An 18,867-nucleotide genomic window follows, 5' to 3' on the forward strand; every position below is an offset into this window, starting at 1 on the left:
ACAAATCATCTGAAAGTTTATCTACAGCCATATATTGAAAGCTTGCATATTTAATCTTAAAGGTATAACATCCAACAGAAAATTATATCTGGGAATAAAGGTGGTTATCCTTTTATATGATTTACTATACTAAATGCATTTTTGTAAATTAAACCGTAATTTACAGATTAAGAAACTACATACATTTAAATAGGATCCACATGCATTAAGCAAAATGCATGACCAAAGACCTCTCACAGACTGGATTGAGATTAAAGTCGATCAAAACATTCAAGCTCCATTCAGAATTGGTTCCAGCACTGCTCACATTCAAAGTGATGTCACACAGTATAAAAGAAATTGGTCTATGTTTCGACATCAGCTAATGAGAACACAGCTACAGCCACACACAGGATAGAGGAATAACCAGACTAACTAGACAATGCTTTGCATATGACTGGATAGATTCAGCTCATATTAGACATTGCTGCCACTCTGCAGCAGAGTATAGATAGATAGAATTAAAAAATATTACTTACAGAAATCTTTGGGTACACGAGCACCAGACTTGCTCTGGCGCAGAGAGTACCTGCCTTTCCGATTTTGAAGAAACTTCTTCATTTTGTTTAAAGGGTATCAGGTCAAGGCCCGAGAGGTGATGTCCACAGAGGTAACCCACTACCCTCTTATCTCAGAACGGCAAAATCACCTTTGAGTCGAGCCCATATTCAGGCACAAGAACCTGCCGCTTTAAACGTCACTTCAAAACTACAATCACCACGAACATCTCTGCTCCAGAATCAGAAAATAAAAAATGAAGGAGAGAGGAAGGTGGCCGAAGACCAGCTGAAATCCTGTCATTCCGTAGGCTCAGCATCTCTGGTGAGTTTGGCCAGTCATGCCTGTTAGCTGAGTGCTAATCATAAAAATGGGACACACCAGCGTGGTTCTTTAATAATTCTTTCTCCAGGAAGGGTACTGTGAGGCCCCATTTTTCTATAAATACCCCTGTCTCTCTCCCGCCCTCCCTCTCCCAGCTCAGTACCTCTCCAAGGAATGTATACTGGCCCAGAAAGAGTGTGTGAGCCAGGAAAGGACAATGGTATTAACTGGAATGACTACATTAGTATCAATGTATAGACGTGGTACATCACAGAAGGGTTAGGCCATTTAAGCCTTTTTGTCTGGATTAGATGGATTAGAGGGAGCATCTGAAGTTCACATTCGCAGTTGCACAGAGAGATGCCCTCTTCTGTCAGGGTAGCACACCTACAATTGTAAATTGTAAAAAATTTTGGGAAGATGAACTTCATTGTTACAGCTGGAGTCTGATGTTCACAACATGTCATATTTTAAAAGGATCCTATTGCCTGACTGCTTTCTGGTGCCCTTAATACACATGTCCTTTATCATAGTTATGAGAGCCCTGAGAAAATGTACGGTCTGCGTTGCATTCAATTTGCCAGAAATTGTGAAAAAGTGTCTTAAACTGGCCCAATTTCCAAGGATTAGACAGGAGATCATAAAGGCCTTCATGAGAGACCTCACACTCTACCAATTACTCTTGGTCTGGGGGCAGGCAGTGTCAATTTTTGCATGGATTCAGGGGAACTTGGAATGTCTTTTTACCCAATTGTATGGAATATTCTAGAACAAATGTTAAAGCTTTTTATAATCAAATAATCAAAGCTCAAATCAGGTCTAGGTCTATCCCAGGTGTGCCAATCAAAATGAAAGCAATTATAGAAGAAGCAGTTTGCTGACGACAGGTGATTCGTTCAACAAACAAACCATTTTATACAAATTACAAGGGATCTCTACTATTGGGGGAACCATCCATATGGCACAACTCAGGTAAACCCAGAAATGACATATTGATAATGAAACTAATACCAAAAAACCAACCACACCGCACAGAGACATAATATGTACAAACATGGTCACTACAGGTAATTAGACTCATCATTTACTGAAGAATTCCCAGGGTAAGATATGCAAGACCAGCTGAATAATTCAATAGAGCTGCTTACACCTCCAAACAGACACTGCTCCTTAGCCTCATTCTCAGCTTACATCTCACCCAAACAGGCCACTCTGCCCATCAAGTGTGTGAATCAGGGTACTCAAAAGAAATTAGTGAAAATTAGCATGCCAATCTAAAGTAAACAAATTCAATATTTTATTATTTTGTATTTTGATTGAAAAAACCTTGCAACCAGCAAAACAAAAATTCAAATCAATGCCACATCAGTTGAAATCATGATCATTCAACAATTTGCATGTGTACAGTACCCTTAAAGAATAGGCAACTACAACTAAGAACATTTTTCTTGATTATTCTGCTATTTTGTATTGGCAGAAAGACGAATATAAAAATTGTTTATATCTGCAGACAGCTAATATTTACTCGTACATGCTTAGATATTTGCTAATGAGGATGCAAACTTAATCCAAGTAGAGCTTGGAATGTGCATAAATGCTTATTTAGTAAATGAGATGGCTTGCCACAAGGGATAGTTCTGTCCATTATGTGTCCTTCAACTCTCACTGTTAAAAAGGCTAGCTACTTTGTTCATTGGGTCCTTGCCTAAACATCTCCTTAGGGATGAGAAATGCAGGCTAATCAGGATAGTGACACACATACTTAGATGACACAGCTTGGGCTGTTCTATTTTAGCATTATTTCCAATCTGCAGCTGGTATGATGATACTGACTGTATTTTTGAACATGCCATCATTGGCATATACAGTACATTTTAAGCATTACAGATATTTGGATCTAATGGTACTGCATATAGAATAGATTAATGAACAGAAATAGGTTTCTGTTCTAAGGGTTGCCCAAAATATCAAAAACTAATATTATATTTTTTTTTAACTCAGTATGGAAGCAATTTAGATACCTCTCTCAAATCCAGTTGCTAGAAATCAATACATTAAAAACTGCACACAGACCAACTTTAAATATACCAGGAATCAAAATAAGAATCCAAACAAGATAAAGCATTTCAAACTTACAAAATCTTATTAGATTATGCATAAATACCTTTCTTCAATTCAACCAAACGGAGGCATATTTTGGTTGCTTATAATCCAGAGTTCTTCTAAGTTCTTTTTCTGTTAGATTTAGTAAATAGTAATTCAAATACAATCTTACCCTCTTCAAGAAAACCGGACCCAGGTGAAGCCTTCACAGTTTAGGCGCAAAACTAATGTCATGCAGAAACACATGAGAGCATCTGAGTGGTGCTACAACCTGGCTTAGCCGGAAAGCCATTAGTTAAGTTCCTCTGACTAACTCTAGACTGCGTAACATGAGAACAGACAGAAGATGCAGGTGTAGCCTTGAAACCTGAACCAAAGGCAGGTGTCACATGATGCCTTATGACCAGCATGCAAATGGAATAAAACACCAGTCCAATGTGAAAGACTCGTTGGAACAACACACTGAATGTGGAACACATTGTATCCATAAGGGCTTCAATTTTTCAAATTCAGCGATTGTCTTTAAACAAAGTCTTAACTACCGACTTCACTGCAAATGACCCAGCTCTACTGTAGTATAGTATGCATAACACAGTAATATACAAATCATGAGTGACTTAAGATGCTGATTATCCCAAACAAAGCAATGATTGATAACTCAGGCATTGCACTTGTTTAGATAAAGTATGAGCAGCCACACTTTCCAGGGCTTGAACTTCAATATCTCACATTTTAATTGATCTGCGAATGAAACAGTTCTTTTAAAACAAAGCGTATAAGTGCATTTGCTTATTGTGTACTTAACAATACATTCATGTAACCAGGTTTTATAATAATGCTAGCATCTAATGTATTGATACTAGGATGTCAAGTAACTAAATAAATAAATAAATAAATAAATAAATAAAAGTCATGTTCCCATCCCATTTCAGTCCACCCATTAGGACTGGGGCCTGAAACAATTAGCAATAAAATAATGTTGTATTATCAAGATGCAAAATAAAGTGTTGCCAGCTGGTGTGAAATCTGTGCATATCTAATTTTTTTTTTTCCAGATGCAGGAAGTACATTATAACTCTAATTGGGGTGGGGGAGGCAACTTGCTTCCAGCTCAGTAACTAAGTAATTAATCATTATTCTAAAAAAGACACAAAAGTAATAGTGTCAGACTGAATTTTAGACAAACAGAGCCTTTAGGGGTAAATCTGGACACTGTTGTAATAGTGCCAGAAATAACAATTTCTTTAGAAATTACAGGAGTTCACAAGACTAGTGCAGGATCAGAACATGGGGCTCTGACATTTTTGGAAAATTGATCAAAACAGCAAAAAATGTTTATCAAAATCTTTCTTGGGCGGCACGGTGGTGCAGTGGGTAGCACTGTTGCCTCACAGAAAGAAGGTTGTGAGTTTGAATCTCGGCTTAGGGCCGTGGAGTTTGAATGTTCTCCCTGTGTCCGTGTGGGTTTCCTCCGGGTACTCCGGTTTCCTCGCACGGTCCAAAGACATGCAGGCAGGTCGATTGGAGACCCTAAATTGCCCATAAATTGGTATGAGTGTGTGAGTGAACAGTGTGTGCCCTGCGATAGATTGTCGACCTGACAAGGCTGTATTCCTGCCTCTCGCCCAATGCCCGCTGGGATTGGCTCCAACACCCCCCGCGACCCTGCCCAGGATAAGCGGGTATAGATAGCCTAATGGATGGAAAATATTTCTTATAGCCAGTGGGTTTTCATGACCACTGACAAACAATGATTTATGAAAGGACATTCTTAGCATATGGCCTGTGTTATGACAATGGTGAACTCAAGGACGACATTAGTGAATTTGCAAGAAAAAAATTGCAAATTTAGGCTTCATTCTTTAATTTGCTCAATTATAAAGTGTTAGTTGCCTAATCAACACAGATACACATACATTTAATGAAAATGCTGCGCACTGTGCTCACAACATTGGCATTAAACAGAAATATGTGTTTCACATAGAATTTTCATTAATTCAGTCCTAAGGCCGGAAACATACCCTACATAAGTACGCGAACGCACACCATCTGAGCTACGCGAAGTCGATTTCATGTGTAGTCGCGTTCTAAAATGTGTCACCTGAAATTCTAACCACGAGCTGCACTTTCAAGCGTCGCAGGATGAAGCCTTCTTCTCTGATTTCTGCTTTCTTCCGCTTAGTCTTTACACGACTGTCCTGGATCGCCCCCTTGAGGACTTGGGTTTATTCGAGTCGTGCGTTTGCAGTTCGTCGGCGTGGCGTTTTCATTTGCATCGGCGTACTTGCGTAGGGTATATTTCCGGTCTAAAGTGAGAGCATGCGTACAGTTGCGCACTTCAACATGAGGAATGTTGCTGTGTAAAACTGATACTCGTGAAGGCACCATAGCTCATACACACATGTTCATGCCATAGTCTTCCAGCCAGGAAGCAGGAAATGCGGCTGGAATCCAGGCTGTACGCAACATTTTTATATAAAAAATAGGTTATTAATTGAGAACATGTCATGCTGTAAAGGCAAGTAACAGAGAGACATGACTAATATAATTATTGTTTATAGTTGATAGTGAATAACATTATGTACCACTTCACATTTTTGTTTGATGTGACATTCTTCATTTAGCCAGCTAAGTAAGTTTAGTCGTTTCAATCTGTGAAGCTGCCTGCTACCATTGATTAAATATTTCGAAACATATCTAGTATATGTTTCAAGATGCTTAGAGCCCAAACCGGGCATAAACACCTGAGTACTGATGGTATGCACGAATAAAATAGGATTTGCATTTTATTGAACTGTGGTAAGATGGAGTAGTGCTTGTTAGGTTGTATTTTAAAACATTTTTTTTACATTTCAATTTGTGCAGGATAACCAATGGATTTCCTCACTCTCTTCGCAATATATGTGGTGCTTGTGGTTTCCTGTATTCTTCTCGTTTGTAAATGCTCTGGCCAACAGCAAACTCCTTTTGGGAGGATTTTCAGCTCTCTTACTAAGGTAAGTACCCACCTGATGGCGCTATATTGCCCTGTACGTCAGGACCAAATAATGCTATAATCACTGGATGCCTCAAATATCTTGAAAATCTTACAATACGCACTATTTTTGCTTTAACGTACACTTTGTGTGAGTTTTGAAAGATTACCTCAATTACAATCAACGAAGCTCCCACATACATTATTGAAAGTTTCTTAATTATTGCCACACAATGCGGCAACAAATAAGTGAAACTTGCAAGAAAAGTTGCGTCTACTAGATTTCAGATGGGTAACATCCTTTCCAAGCACTTGTTTGAATTTACCAGGTCATATCACCAATGTCAGTGTTTAACTGATAGTAATGATACCAGAGAAATGACAATAACCTTTTAGAACATTTGACTATTTTCATAATGGCTACCTTTTGTTGCATGGCATTTTTTTATTTTCATTTGTGTTGCATTTTTGTGCAAAAAGTAATTTAGGTTACAGATATTTGACAGACTTTTCTTTAACCTACAGATATCAATTAGAGTGTGAACTGAAGTGTCTTTCGTTCAGTCTCTGAATATGACACAGAAAAGGTTTCGATTAAAACCTGAATTGGAAACCCAGAATTACTCATTCATGCATTTCTATTTAGCTTTGTTAGTTATTGTCCTGGCACTTTAACATATTTTTATTTGTACAAGTGTTAAATGTGTTAATAAACACAGATCTTCCAATGGTGTCGGTAGCATTTAGTGCATTTGGGTAACATTAACAAGCATTGCATTTTTTCCATAGATAATCTCACCCTGGGTTCCGCAATGGTTTCAGCAATATTCCTACAAAACTGTGCACAAGTTGTTCCATCAGCGGTATGTACAAACACAGAGAACTTTTGTCTCTTATTCACATGGCTCTAAAACAGTTATTGCATTGATTAAATTGTCAAATATTGTACTTCAGCAGTGATTTATTTATTTATTTATTTATTATTTATTTATTTATTTATTTATGCATAAGAAGGTACAAATTCCAGACTGGGTAATACAGTATATTGAGTTTTCTATAGATGTGTCATGGATTACTGGATTTATGGAATGGATTTAAATGTATATTTTGCCCTTAAATGTAATCCAATTTTGTTTAATTTTCACTGCAGGAACAGGCTATTTGTTTATCTCCACCTGTTTCTGGAGGGTGTAGTGTATGCAGAATTTTCGTACGAAGTTTTCGGTTACTGCAGGGAGATGAATACCTCCTTGGCCAGCCTGTGTGTGCCGTATGTGTTACTGGCTGTGCAGTCCTACTTCTTCTATCAGTGCTGCAGCAGAGACCCTGGTAAGTAGGGCTGTATGCCTGTTGGTTCCCTAAGCAGAACACTCATATTTGTGTACCACTGTGTTAAAATATATTTGACTGTGTTATCTTGTGTCATGCAGGTACAGTGACAAAGGAAAACCATTTTGCCCAAGTTCAGGTGTACCAGTATGACAGGAATCTGTTCCACCCCGGGGTGTCCTGTCCCACGTGTCTTCTGGTGAAACCTGCCAGATCCAAACACTGCCGTATGTACATTTCCAAAGAATAGCAGGACACTGCACCTATTTCTCTCAGTTCCTTAATGGAACATCTTAAAACTGTAAGCGCTGTAGGCTCACAGCTAAAATGGCTTCTGACTCAGCAAATAATCAAGATGCTAGTTTGCTCAGGGTTGCCCTGAAAGGAGTCTGTGATTACATTTGCAGCATGGATTTTGAGCAGATACTGATGTGTGGTTTTCTCATTTTATCTGGAACAGGTGTGTGCAACAGGTGTGTGCAACGATTTGACCATCACTGTGTCTGGATCAACAACTGTGTTGGAGCTCAGAACATCAGACACTTCCTGTTGTACCTGGTGTGCTTATGTGCTATGGCAAGTGACATTGCAGTGCTGACTGCCGATATGTTGTTGAATGTTGTACTTGCATCTGGCCTTCTACATGCTCACTATGTTGACCAGCAGGGGGAACAACAGCCAGTGGGGCCAGTTTTCATTATACAAGTAAGTCATGGTGCTTTATGCAAGAGCTCCTTTGTAACACGTCACAACCTATTCCAAAATCAGAAATGTAATTAGATGTTATTTCATGTTCCAAATTTTGAATAAAAATACTTGACAATGACAAGAAATATGCACACTCTGCTTTTTCAATTCAGCATGTGGGGTTTAAGTACAGTAGTACACAATTTTTTTAATGTCAAGTATGTTGCATTAACTATGCTTTCTATTAATAAGCAAAATCATTTCAATTTCAGTTGTAAACAGAATGATGAATTTTCTCAACATAAGGGATGATAGTACCATATAGGTGGTGGGAGTAAGTTAATGACTAATGCCAAAAGGAATTCTAATAATCTGGTTCACCCTTAGAACAAAATTCATGCGATTAATCACAACACATTTCGGCTTTAAACCAGGAATTTCCATAGCTACACACCGTAGATACTCTATTTACTTAAGATGTACACAATGAATATATATATTCTTTGCAGTTCTAATGCTTATATTATCTTTGCCTTACAGCACCTTTTCCTGACGTTTCCCAGGATCATCTTCATGCTTGGCTTCCTAGTTTTCTTATTTATGGTCCTGGCAGGATATGCAATGTTCCACCTGTACCTGGCACTGGTGAATCAAACCTCTAACGAGTGGTCCAAAAATGGTGGGCATGGCTGTCAACACTGCCATCCCACAGCAGGGCAACAGTGCTCTGTGGGCCACGTTCAGTCAAGACACTTCTATAGCCGGGGCTTCCTCAGGAACCTAGGAGAAATCCTTTGGCCTCTCACTTACAGTGGCAAGAAACACAAATAGCCAACTCTTATCACACAAGTGTACCATACTTTGATTTTTAAACTTTTTGTACAATGTAAACATATCATTGGGTTTTTGATTCCATGGAAAATAAACTATTTCTGCCTTTATAAAAAGTGCGCTGTTAAATTCTCCTGACTGGAATGTCAGTTACAGTATACTGACATAACTTTAATTATATTAATGCATTTACTTTATATTCATCAAATATATAAAAGGTATTAAAACTTGGGCCAGCGCTTCTTGAACCCAGTTATCACAATAAAATATCCATTGCACTCAATCTTCTATGCACTGTCAAAGGAAACAAAAGTGCAAAGGAAATAGTGATGCGGTTATTAAAACTGATAAGGAAAAATTTATTTAACCAACAGTATATTATTGATGATTAATATTTGCTTGTATACATAACCTTTCATTGTAGATTGAGACAGCAGCCTTTTTTCCTCTTACCAGTATAGTTTCCTGGGATAGATGGAGAAAACTATTACTTGCTCTTGATGGCTTGGCTACCGTTGGACCAGTGTGTGGCTAGATGCAAAGGTGCTTGTGACCTAGTGTGGGTTATTTTAAAAGGCATGGATTTAGAGGATTCATCTGTAGGATGAACTGCACTGGAAATTGAGTTATAGACCCAAGTTATGGACTCTGTTCTTGAACATCTACTTATGTTCGACAAGAGTTTTATAAATAACTTCAGAGCAGTAGTTATATTATTACTGCACAAAAATGGCAGTTGAAATGGCATACACACTCTCCCAAGAACTGAAATTAATACAGGAATACCAATCTTTCAGTAAACCCACAAATATGCATTCAAATCTATATCCTATAATGATTTGAATGATAAAATCCACACTGAGCTCCATTTTTTAAAGTCAACAAAAATAATTATTGAAAAATGGTATTTATTTGCATTAAAAAAATACAGAATTTCATATTTTAGTTTACAACTTCTGCTTCTTACATTTGCTGGCCCATTTGCCATCCTGCAACCAAAACCAATGACCTCTTCAGAACTGTGCAGACTGTCTCAAGAGAATCTTGCACCAAGGCAGCTCAGAACAGCAGTGTAAACATTTCAAGCATTTTCATGAAAAGAACGGTGCATAATTAACCTAAGGAACGGCCACTTGTTTCAATGTTCAAATTCAAAGTTAAGGTAGGCATTTGTCCGGTAGAAGATCTCTAGGTAGTTTTTTTTTTTTTGGTAAGACTATTGTCCTTTTCTTTGTCATTAACAGAATCTTAAATCCTTAAAATTGTAGTCTAATCATAAGAGAAGCACACAATGAAAATGACACCAAACGAAATGCAGAACTTAATAAATTGACAAAATAGTTTGTCCTCAACTCATCCTGGGGAAATACATTTTAACAGACAGGGGATTTGTCCAATCCAAATGGTCTGAAATCTCACTTATTCTTCAATCAGGTTTTCCATTACAATAAAGGAAAGAAGACAGTGTTTCTACGAAAGGGTTGCTACCAGTTCAGTGTTCTCCTATTTTAAAACCACAGAGTTCTGACATTTGTTATGCCTCACGAGCATATAAAGCTGCATTCCTTCAGTAACTGATATCAAGGTGGCTGTATTTTAATCTTGCACAATAACAGTCTGTATCTCCACCTCCTCTGGTGAAGTGATGACAAACTCCTCCGCCTGCTCCATCACCTCGATGTCTCGGGACTCCACCATGGTCACCGTGCCGTCCGCTGTCTCTAACGTCCCGTCTGTGGTCAGAATGGCGCCATCGCTGATTGCCGAGGCTAATGTCATGGCAACCTGCTCGGTCAGGCTCTCCGGCGTGGCAATAGTGATTGTGTCGCCACAGTCCGAGGAAATGGCGGCGTTTTCGTCCATGGACACGTTCTGCACAATGATCTGGTGTCCTGACTGAGACTGGCTGACGATCTGCTGCACAACCTTCATGATGTGGCTGCCCACCTGGATGCAGGAGAGGAAACATGATAATCAAATACAGTTAACAAATTCAGACTACAACATAGGAGTGAAAGTTCTAAGTAGAGGACTTTGTTCATAAGCGACACCAACTGTCTTCAGTGCCCTGAACTAACCTCATTCCTACTGAGAGGAACTTCACCATCCGCTTCCGTAACATCAGATGGAGCCTAAAAAAAGGGGAGAAATTTTAAAATAAAAACATCTTTTAAGCTGAAATAAATTACTTTTTACAATTCAACATTCCCAAAAGCTTCAGCGTGCAAATTGAACGGCTTATACCCACAGCCAGGTTTCAGCTAGCCTGCTGAGGGAGCCGGTATCAGTGCTGCTGATGAAAGCTCACCTGGATAATGTACTCTTGTGTATCTGCCACCACGGAGGAGAACTCCACCAGCACTGCATGGGGGTCCTCAGAGATGATGGTGGCAGCCATGCTGTTGGGTGAGTGCGGTTCCTCCAAAACCACAGGCTGTTCAGACTCCTTCAGTGGCCCATTGCAGCCCCCTGTTTCATGAGACATACAGCAAGAAATGACTAGGAATCAAGCATCAGTACTGCCTGGCAGCTTCTGTAAGTCATTTTCACCCTTCATTTTGAAGGGATGAATCAAACCTTCATTGCACTGAAGGAAATGTGTTTTGCACACAAGAAAAGGGGTCAGTGATGTGCAGGTCCGAGCCCAGCTCACCTTTGGCACGCAGGTGGCGGTTAAGCGTTCCATGCTCCGCAAACCCTCGACTGCACTTGAAGCACTTGAAGGGCTTTTCTCCCGTGTGATGGCGGATATGACGAACTAACGAGCCCTTCTCCCTGAACCCTCGCGAGCAGTACTGACACACGTATGGCCTGTCCTGTGCATGGGTACGCTGGTGTACTTGCAGGGCATTCTGAGATAGAGAGAGAGAGAGAGAGACAGACAGACAGAGACGTGAGTAGGGAAAAGAAATGTTCTACCATTCCGCGGTGGGTTTCCTCTTAAGAGTCTGTTTAACAACTGTAACTGTAACTTAAGGAGCTTGTAAACACACTTGGTAACCCTAAGATCCAACGTTATCGGGAAACCCACCCCAGAGCCTGTCATTCAAATGCCTAAAACTCAGCAGTAGTAACACAGTGTGGACTGAGGGCAGCGTTTCACTACCTTTGTCTTGTAGCCTTTGCTGCACCTGTTGCAGTGGTACGGGCGCTCGTCGGAGTGCGCCCTCATGTGCTCGCGCACGTGGCCGATTGTTTTGTAGAGCTTCCCGCACTCGCCACACTTGAAGCGCCGCTCGCTGAGGTGAGCCTCCATGTGCTTTTTCAGCAGGTACCCTGTGAGGAACTCCTTCTGGCACACCATGCACTTGAAAGGCTTGAACCCTGCAACAGGCACCGTCAGCTCACTTTGCGAAGCTTCAAAACTGAGTGGCAAGGGTAGTAAATCAGTCGTGGTAAATTAACACCAGAAATGCATGCAAGGATATCTACGCATCTAGGCACTTCAAAAAATGAGAACATGATATGTTTGATCATAAATTCAGCGTTTCCTAAAAATGCATTCCATGCACCAAATAGAAAGGATGAGGCTAAAGGCTGTTCAATATACTAATTAACAGCAATGTGAAATGGTCAGGTATAACCGCACTGTGGAATCAAAGGGACATGCTATGAGAGATTACCATTAAGAAGCATACTCGGAGTAGCACAGGCTTACCAAGATGTCCTTTCACGTGTACCCGCAGGTAGTTCAAGGCCTTAAAGGACCGACTGCAGTGAGGGCATCTATGAACTTTTGGAGAGGACGATTCACCTTGTTTCTCCATAGGGTCCTAAAATGAAACACAAAACAAAACGTATACATTAAATCTCAAAACAAACTACGAGGGAAGAGGCATGATATGATATATAATAATAAAGATGTGGGTATATAGAATTCTAGTTAAATATAATGCCTGGTGCACAGTGTTCATAATCCTAAATGAGTTCAGTTGAGGATTCCCACTCACCCCTGCATCTTCAGAGTCTAACTCCACACACTCTTCTGTGACCTGGATCTCAGTAATCCTGCCCTCGGGGTCACCACTTTGAAGGGGCTGCATGGGAGATTTGGCCCCAGGCTGCTCGCTCCTGTCTGTCTCCAGCTTGATGCCCGAGTTGATGATGGCCTGGCCCAGCAGGCTGTCTCCCTCTTCCACCGACTCGGCATGCTGCTCCTCCTGAGCATGAAAATTAACACCAAGTGGTCTTATACACAGCAAAAGTGTACCAAGAGAAATTTATAATTAACCCATCAGAAGTCACCACACCAGATCACTTCTACGTGCTGTGTAGGTAATGGAGACCAATTGATACGGCATGTGGTCATACACACACCTCTGGAGATTAGCTTGCTTTAACAAATGGGCGCCATGCAAATACAAACCAAATTAATGAGTATATTCAATTCAACTTTATTTGTATAGCCATTAAGACATGTCACAAAAAAACAGGAAAACCCAGAAAAGGTGTGCCTGAACCCCACAGATTCTGAAAGCGAGTTTCACAAAAAATAAAAATGAAGTCAAGGTTTCAGACCTGCTGGGTCTGTTCGGCGCTGTCCACCTCCATTTGCACATGGACCTCTTGAATGACCTCCTCAGAGTTGTCCATCACACTGACCACTCGAAGCTGCTCCTCCTCTGAAGAAGCCAGTGAAGGGGAGCCCTGCTTAAAACCTGGAACACAGCAAGACGGGACCATTGTATCAGCTGCTCTGGCCCTGGAACATGAATACCAGAACTCACAGTCGGAGATCGACTACAACTGAAAATATAGCAAGTGACACATTTTACAGTCCTTTAAACCTGAAAGGAAATACACTCACTGAGGCCCTTCAGTCCTATTTTGGTCACTCAGAGTATGTTTTCTTCTGGTAACACTATGTGGTTAAAACATGGTACATGCAATACCCAACCAAATAACAGCAACTTGCCACAAAAAAGAATTCTGCAATATAAATAAGAAAACTGCACTATAAAAATTCTAATACGTAGAACCGTGAGCTCTATGCCTGCTGAGAAAATAAATCTTTCCAAGGGCATGAGAAAGGCTGATTGTATAAAGACAGATGGGAATTTTTTCCCATTAGTCTGTATAAATTTTTGTAGTCCATACATTATTAGTATCACTTATCCTTATTGCTTGAATTTACCACATTACCAAAGAGAATCCCAGGCATTTACGGCTTGGATCCTCAATTTATGTCCCAGTTTTACAGAATAATTGGACTATGCTCAAATTAAACTAAGGTCAGAATAACAATTTGAACATCCCAGTACCTTTCTGCACTCCATCCTTGCTGACCAGAATCTCCTTGCACTGGCTAAACCGAATCTTCTCTGTGCAGGGAGTGATGGACTTCAAGTGTCTTGTCAGAGCCCCAGACTCCCTGAAGGACAGCCCACACAGATTACACCTATAAGGCCGCTCATCTGGGAGACAACACAATACTGTAAGTGACAGGTTCCCAAAAGATCTCCAGGACTAAATCACATTAGCAGACGTTTTGAAGAGAACATCCTCTCGCCCTCCATTTACCTGTGTGCCGACGGTTGTGCCGAATCAGAGAGCCTTTGGTTCTGAATGAGTTCCCGCACAGCTTACAGTGGAAGTTCTTCTTCTCACTGTGTGTGGTCAGATGTGTTCTTAAGATGTTTACCTACAAGAAAACAACACTTTGGTAACTGTGCACAGGTCTGACACATATAGATTATTTTTATAAGCCTCAACAGGCTAAATATGTGATACATGAAGCTCCTTTAGTGATGGCATGATTAACTGCAAGTTATTACAAAATCCCAAATAAAAAATGTAATACCCAAAAGGTACGCTATTATCTCATCGTTATGAAGAGCTGCACTTTTCCAATGATCAGTGTGACGCACCGTTTTAAAAGTCTTCTCACAGATATGGCAGACGTAGCGCCCTTCCTCGTTGACTTTGACTAGAATCTTTGTGACCTCGTGGGCCTCCACGCTCTGGTCGAGTCCCGAGCTCCTAGCTGCACTGCTCCTTCTCCTGCGCGCCACAGCGGCCGCAGGGCCCCGCCCTTCATCAGAAAACAATCACCACAGTCTCACTGTCTGCAGTGTACACATGCATTAGCATGGGCCAACTTTCCTGACAGAAATGACTCATCATTAATACTGAATTATTTCTTGGTGAAGGGGAGGTGGAAAGTTCATTTTTAAAAATAATGGTTGAGGTTGATGTCTGCTGAAAAGTACTGGCCTACCTGTGAGCTTTGTTTTGTCACTCTCCTCTGAGGACACTGCACAGTCATCCATTTCTGTTGCAGTAACAGAGCTTCCTTCAATCAGAACTACCTGTCAGATTGCACAAAACGCTATTTGAAACAAACAAGAATCAAGAACAAGGCTTAATATTCCAAACAAATGCATTATTGAACTACTTAAAATCTGACAAAGAGCTGCCTCATATCACAAAGCAGGGAGTACGTGTATGAATCACATTGCTATATTAACCCTATAAACAGAAAATTATCATTTATAAAAAGTAAAGGCTATACCCCTAAAAAGATGAATCACAAAATGCATCAATATGCATTCCTACCCTTTCAAAAAGTCAGATGATTAACCTAGAACACACATCCTGCGATGAAGGGGAAATGATTTGCATTTAGCTTCATAAGTGAATGAATGATCAATTCTTACCTCTGGAGTGAGGTCATGATGGGCGTCACTGGGAGGTTGCTGATGACCCACCTCTTGAGCCCGCTGACAGCTGTTTTGCAGTTTGTGCTGAATAAAAGCCTCCAAGGTGGTGAACTCCACTTGGCAACGTCCACATCTGTGCACATCTTCATCTACACTCAAACAAATTGCAAGATGAACGGGTTTTCCAAAGCATTAAGGACAAACGGTGTGTTTTGTCAGTGCTGGTCAGTAATTTACTTCAAACATTCACACAAGAATGAATCTGAAAAATCGATTTTTAATAGTTAACGTTACTGCATTAATCATTCTGTAAATTTGAGTAAAGTTGAGTTACTGCAACACTGGTTGTGCAAGGGATCAATACTGCAAGCACTTGTGAATGTAAGAATGTTACATTTATAGTAAGACGCTGCAGGTGGAGAGGCCTTTTAAACTTACTACTAGCTACGAATTGCCACTTTTCATGCGCTGATGGTCGGTAACAGCACACATACCCTAGCTGATTTGTACGGTATTTATTAAGGAGTGCAACTACAAGCTAGTTAGCAAGTTTAACTGAAATCAGAAAGGGGTTACCGAAATGATAATTGTCTTAAAACAGTGCTATATATTAACTTGACATTATCGGTGTATTAGCTATTAGTATAAGCGATTAAGCATTAGTGATGCCTTAACGGTCTTTCACTCACCACAGTCAGATTGCTCATCAAATGGGCAGCTAACTTTCTAGTAGTAGCTACGCTATCGAACTATGCTACGGCAATGATCACGTCGAATGTGCTGTGACGGTAATTGCGATAGAATCGCTTTGCAGTCACATCTGGCCAGAATGTAAACAAGTCAGATTTTATTCACGACAAGAAATTTTACGACAACGTTAGCTAGCTAGCTAGCTAAACAAGCAAGTGGAGCTCACTGGCTAGAGAGCTCATAAGAGCTGTAGCTAACGTTAGCAATCTGTGTGCTACGTTAATAACTTGTACGTTTTCAGTATTAAAACTACTAGAAGGGAAAGACACAGTGCATGCAGCCAACTTTAGTCAATTCGATGAGTCAAACAGCAAGGCACACCGTGGTTGCACATCGCTGTATTATAATCAGTCTGCAAGATAACTAGAAAGCTGACTGACGTTATCTTGTAAGCGGGTTAGCAGTCTACTTCTTCAAGAGCAGGCCTACGCCAAGGCCTAATCAAGTTTTCATTATTTAGCTTGTAAATATGGTCATATCATGGCAATGAAAGTGTATATCAGCGTGTTTACCTTCGTCCCCGAGTGTGGTGTGGATGGTGATGATGTTCCCTGTGGGTACCGTTTGATCAGTCGGTGTTTCTGCCGTATTATTTTCTGCACTCATGTTCAAGCTGTCCGTCCCTGTCGCAACTTCACAACTAAGAAACATGGCGGATTTACGACCCCGTAGTCATAACAACAAAAAGGGCACGGAAAATAAATGCAAAATGCGGAGCAATTGTGAACGTGGAAACGTAGCAATGAGCATGAAAAGTAACCCCAGATCAATGGTAATTTTTCGAAAAGAGTAGTTTAATGAATACCATTTTGGATTTTTGCCTTTTGATATTTTTTTGGTCAGAATAAAGCGGAGGAGTAAATTGCGTAAACTCGTCAGTGCTAACGTCTGAAATTTAGGATAACTTAAGTTGCTACAAAGAGTTTAGTTAATTTTCATCCACACTGATTTTTTATTTTAAAAGAAAACCACCCTCCACCCACTTCTTTAGGATCTCGTAGACGACAAAACCCGACCGTAAAAACAATAGTTTTGGGGTAAAGACGCCGTTATTGGTGTCGATTAGTGTATTTACCAAACACATCTCTGTCTTTCCTGTCGCTCAAGGTTAATGGAGTGGGAGAATGGGCAGACGCCTACACTAAAGCTGTGGTTCTCAAGCTCGGTCCTGGGGTACCACTGTATATGCTAGTTTTCGTTGCAACCACAATTGCAGTATTTTAATAAACTGTTCTTTTTACATGGTGCTTCTTTATGTATATAGGGATTATTCGCCCTCTTAAACCACATTGTCAGAAATTGTTATGCACGTCAAGAAGAATAAAATGCCCATGTTAACATTGTGCTTATTGTGCTGTATTGCAAACAATTACATAAGGTCACTATTTAACTCATGAAATTAAAGACTGAGGTGAACTAATAGGCTCCTGCTTGGTGAAGGTGTGGTGGACACATGGCCACTAAAACTATGTAATAAAGGACTGCCCAACCCTGGTATGGTTGAATGAAAACCAGCCTACACAGGGGTCCCCCAGGATAAGGAGCCACTGGAATACATTTTGAGAAAAAAACAGCAGAACAGAGTGCCGAGCAGAAGTAATACAAGGTCAATTTCAAAGCTGCTTGGCCATGATGCATACAATTCCCTTAGGCGGGCTCTCTATCCATTACGCTACACAACTGCACAAGAACTTAAAAAACCTGCCATTTTAGAGGCCACCTATGTCATGGGCATGGCTCATGTTGACTGGGAGACCAGGATCACCACTAATGCACTACAAGCAGTCACCTACAGGAAGTATTTTTCATCGTGGCCAAGCAGTGTTTTGAAATCAGAGTTGGAGTTTTCATTTTGTGCTTTAGTCTTGGCTTAGAATTTATGTAGAAGCCTCATGTCTGCCTAGACTAAGACAAAATCAAGGTCAAGAAAGAAAAGAGATGCTGGTACTGTTAGCTGACTTAAGGTAATCATTTACCTTGGGTGCACAAGGGCCGATCCGTTTCAGGATTTTGTGCCAACTTGTGCTCTTAATTATTTAATTAGTTCAATCATATCTTGATCTGACATTTGTGTACGCACTAGCTATAACCACAGACTGCAAGTATATCCTAAATATTTTGCTGTGTTCAAGTACAGGAGTGAACCCGTATAGCATATAGAGCTGTCAGAAAACTAAAACTACAGTAATACCTTGGAACAAAAACCAGCAGACAGAGAGGCCCTCCAGGACCACAGTTGTGCACCCCTTATTTTTAATTGAAGGAGGTAGCAATCTTTCCATATTCTGCTACTGCAGGTCTGTGGTGCACTTCAAAACTGATTGGCACATGTCGTGTTTGTGCCCAGTGGGTGTGGTTTCAAATCCAATTAAAAACTTTATTAGTCTCTGGAATGTGGGACCAAATGTTTTCTACTGAGTGTTGAATTAACACTAGACATTTTACTGTGAGCCAACATCTCAAGGCCTGCCTCTGTTTTCATGCAACTGGATAGCAGAGAAAAGAATGACAGTGACATAGGGCATTTTTTTTTCTAGGAGCGCAAAGTAGGATCATTTCATCTTGGTATGCACCAAGCTCTTCATTAAAAACAGCGAGGTGCTTGGTGTGCAATAGCAGCTTCAGACACATTACAAATAATTAGAAGCAAGGTGCCCTCAGCTGTTAAAAACA

General features: G+C 40.4%; 3 protein-coding genes across 13 annotated transcripts in view; 1 reads left to right on the plus strand and 2 right to left on the minus strand.

The window, feature by feature from the left end:
* Nucleotides 1-940, minus strand: part of grid2ipb (glutamate receptor, ionotropic, delta 2 (Grid2) interacting protein, b) — a 35,541-nt gene extending 34,601 nt beyond the window's left edge. For 3 of the 5 annotated variants that reach the window (XM_035402692.1, XM_035402691.1, XM_035402690.1), the window contains exon 1: nt 519-939. In XM_035402692.1, coding sequence (XP_035258583.1) covers nt 519-600 — 82 coding nt within the window. In that variant the 5' untranslated portion in view covers nt 601-939. Of the gene's footprint in view, nt 1-518 lie in introns of all 5 variants that reach the window. The other 2 variants (XM_035402693.1, XM_035402694.1) reach the window with 2 other exon arrangements.
* Nucleotides 941-5,283: 4,343 nt separating this feature from the next.
* Nucleotides 5,284-8,894, plus strand: zdhhc4 (zinc finger DHHC-type palmitoyltransferase 4). Of its 5 annotated transcripts, none has more exons than XM_035402717.1 (8): nt 5,296-5,482; nt 5,830-5,960; nt 6,728-6,801; nt 7,089-7,267; nt 7,369-7,494; nt 7,728-7,843; nt 7,931-7,972; nt 8,495-8,894. In XM_035402717.1, exons 2-8 carry the CDS (start codon nt 5,838-5,840, stop codon nt 8,783-8,785), a joined length of 951 nt encoding a protein of 316 aa, XP_035258608.1. In that variant the 5' UTR covers nt 5,296-5,482; nt 5,830-5,837; the 3' UTR covers nt 8,786-8,894. The 5 variants fall into 5 exon arrangements, with proteins under 5 accessions (XP_035258607.1, XP_035258608.1, XP_035258609.1 ...); XM_035402718.1 differs by having other exon boundaries at nt 7,934-7,972; XM_035402716.1 differs by having other exon boundaries at nt 5,284-5,422; nt 7,728-7,972.
* Nucleotides 8,895-9,675: 781 nt separating this feature from the next.
* e4f1 (E4F transcription factor 1) lies at nt 9,676-17,351 on the minus strand. 3 transcript variants are annotated; one of them, XM_035402704.1, is made up of 14 exons: nt 16,707-17,351; nt 15,442-15,593; nt 15,003-15,093; nt 14,653-14,816; nt 14,306-14,426; nt 14,047-14,199; nt 13,304-13,443; nt 12,736-12,945; nt 12,444-12,558; nt 11,892-12,109; nt 11,439-11,637; nt 11,094-11,254; nt 10,864-10,917; nt 9,676-10,732 (listed from the first exon to the last, which is right to left on the minus strand). In XM_035402704.1, the coding sequence occupies exons 1-14, from the start codon at nt 16,843-16,845 to the stop codon at nt 10,382-10,384; spliced, it is 2,268 nt and encodes a 755-aa protein (XP_035258595.1). In that variant the 5' UTR covers nt 16,846-17,351; the 3' UTR covers nt 9,676-10,381. The 3 variants fall into 3 exon arrangements, with proteins under 3 accessions (XP_035258595.1, XP_035258597.1, XP_035258596.1); XM_035402706.1 differs by lacking the exon at nt 16,707-17,351 and adding an exon at nt 16,134-16,314 and having other exon boundaries at nt 15,003-15,113; XM_035402705.1 differs by lacking the exon at nt 16,707-17,351 and adding an exon at nt 16,134-16,313.
* Between the last annotated feature and the right edge of the window lie 1,516 nt (nt 17,352-18,867).

Source organism: Anguilla anguilla, chromosome 2, assembly GCF_013347855.1.
Source record: "Anguilla anguilla isolate fAngAng1 chromosome 2, fAngAng1.pri, whole genome shotgun sequence".
Taxonomy (NCBI): domain Eukaryota; kingdom Metazoa; phylum Chordata; class Actinopteri; order Anguilliformes; family Anguillidae; genus Anguilla; species Anguilla anguilla.

Coding starts and splice junctions, on each gene's coding strand:
- zdhhc4 (XM_035402716.1), top strand. CDS start 5,838: ATGGATTTCCTCACTCTCTTCGCAATATATGTGGTGCTTGTGGTTTCC. Junction 5,961..6,727: donor TTTTCAGCTCTCTTACTAAG/GTAAGTACCCAC, acceptor TTTTTTCCATAG/ATAATCTCACCCTGGGTTCC. Junction 7,268..7,368: donor GTGCTGCAGCAGAGACCCTG/GTAAGTAGGGCT, acceptor TGTGTCATGCAG/GTACAGTGACAAAGGAAAAC.
- e4f1 (XM_035402704.1), bottom strand. CDS start 16,845: ATGTTTCTTAGTTGTGAAGTTGCGACAGGGACGGACAGCTTGAACATG. Junction 14,200..14,305: donor GCACAACCGTCGGCACACAG/GTAAATGGAGGG, acceptor GTTGTCTCCCAG/ATGAGCGGCCTTATAGGTGT. Junction 11,255..11,438: donor CCGCCACCTGCGTGCCAAAG/GTGAGCTGGGCT, acceptor CTCATGAAACAG/GGGGCTGCAATGGGCCACTG.